This window comes from Caenorhabditis briggsae (genome assembly GCF_000004555.2).
Source record: "Caenorhabditis briggsae complete genome, chrV, whole genome shotgun sequence".
Taxonomy (NCBI): Eukaryota; Metazoa; Nematoda; class Chromadorea; order Rhabditida; family Rhabditidae; genus Caenorhabditis; species Caenorhabditis briggsae.
Genome location: NC_013488.2, coordinates 8,943,225 through 8,944,711, shown reverse-complemented (window position 1 = coordinate 8,944,711; position 1,487 = coordinate 8,943,225). Strand labels below are relative to the sequence as shown.

The window sequence follows — 1,487 nt, the reverse complement described above, 5'->3', positions numbered from 1 at the left end:
TAGTGAATGTCTCCATTCGAACTATTCATTGCGTAGTTGCTTGGGAAAGCGAAATCCCGGAGGATTTGGAGCAGACAGTGCTCACGCAACACGAGATTCAAGCTAATTGCTGTCTCGACCTGATTTATAGCCTCTTCAGAATGCCAATATTCCAAATTTCAGGGTCAATATCCATTTTTCAATCTCCAACAGTCAACTCGCAATTAAAATCAGTGAAAAACGTACTCCACGCTTACGAATTCCTAGATTCGTAGTGATATTGATTCTCTTGCGGATGGCGTTCTAAAATATACATTTGATTTGCGTCATTCATTCAAAAACGATACCTTGACAAGCTTGTTGACTAGTTTCTTGGTGGCCACGGCGCTCAATCCAGCTGCAGCCATCGGCTTTCCGCGTGAACCAAGAGCTTGTCTTTTGGCGCCAACTCCACGAGCAGCGATGGCTCTCGATCTTTTGAGAACCTTATTCGCCAATGCGATCTTCGCATTTTTGGCTGGCGGACCTTTGCGATTGTTTTTCGCTCCTTGTCCTCCAGTTTTGCCACCAGAACGTGCCTGAAATTATTTATTATAGGTTATTTAGCTTTCGAGAGAACTCTCACCTTGTTATCGTTCGCAGTTTTGTTGGCGTTGTTGGCATCTACAACTTTTTCAGCCTTAATTTTTTTCTGACCATTCTTGATGATATCATCCAAAGTCATATTGATTTTCTCAGCCATTTTTATGTGGAATGAGGAACGTTTGCGAAACTGAAAAATGAATTCGGTCAGTCGATGAAGACAGTTAGGTAAGCGACACTCGAGAACAGTGTAATACAAGATAGGAAAAGGAAGGCACGTGGGCGAGCGGCAGTATGCGAACGGCAGCGAACGATTGCGGAGCGGTTATTGATTGGTGACGCATCGTCAGAATGGACGGCAAAGAAAAAATAAGAATACCTAAAGTTTGATTATCTATCGAACAACTGGAAAGATTTTTCTGAAAAATTACTGAATCTCAATTGTGAGAACAATCACAAAAATATCATAAGTAGTTTAAAAGTGAGCAAAACGTTTTACAACAGAAGACAATGAGAGAGCGAACTGGTTCTGCGCAGATACAAGACAGCTGTCCCATTGTTTGCAGAGTACTTACGCGATGTAAAAAAAGAAAATTCAGTGATCAATACTTTCAGAAATCACTTGCGAAACCAAAAACTATCGAAACGAAACTGATGAAGAAGGAAGTAAAACCGGAATTTCAGAGTAATCTTGAAGTGGGGAATAGAAATGGGCAAAATCTATGATACCATACTAAACTCAGTGATTCTATAATAGTTTTCCATCTGTACATATAAATTGAGCGAGTATTCTGGAAATCGAATAGAAATCAACGGTTTTATTCACATGACACGGAGCCTCAAAATTATTAGTAAAACCCAATAAACGACGACAGCTTGCGTACAGGAGCGCTTGCACACGATTGCACACCGTAGTGAGGCGATAG

At 40.8% G+C, this 1,487-nt stretch overlaps 1 protein-coding gene across 1 annotated transcript in view; it reads right to left on the bottom strand.

Moving 5' to 3' along the window:
* Cbr-pqn-53 overlaps nt 1–721 on the bottom strand; it is a gene marked incomplete at both ends in the record, with an annotated part of 6,991 nt that extends 6,270 nt beyond the window's left edge. Inside the window, 3 exons of the mRNA XM_002636609.1 lie at nt 226–282; nt 327–557; nt 605–721. Coding sequence (XP_002636655.1) covers nt 226–282; nt 327–557; nt 605–721 — 405 coding nt within the window. The remainder of the gene's footprint in view (nt 1–225; nt 283–326; nt 558–604) is intronic.
* Between the last annotated feature and the right edge of the window lie 766 nt (nt 722–1,487).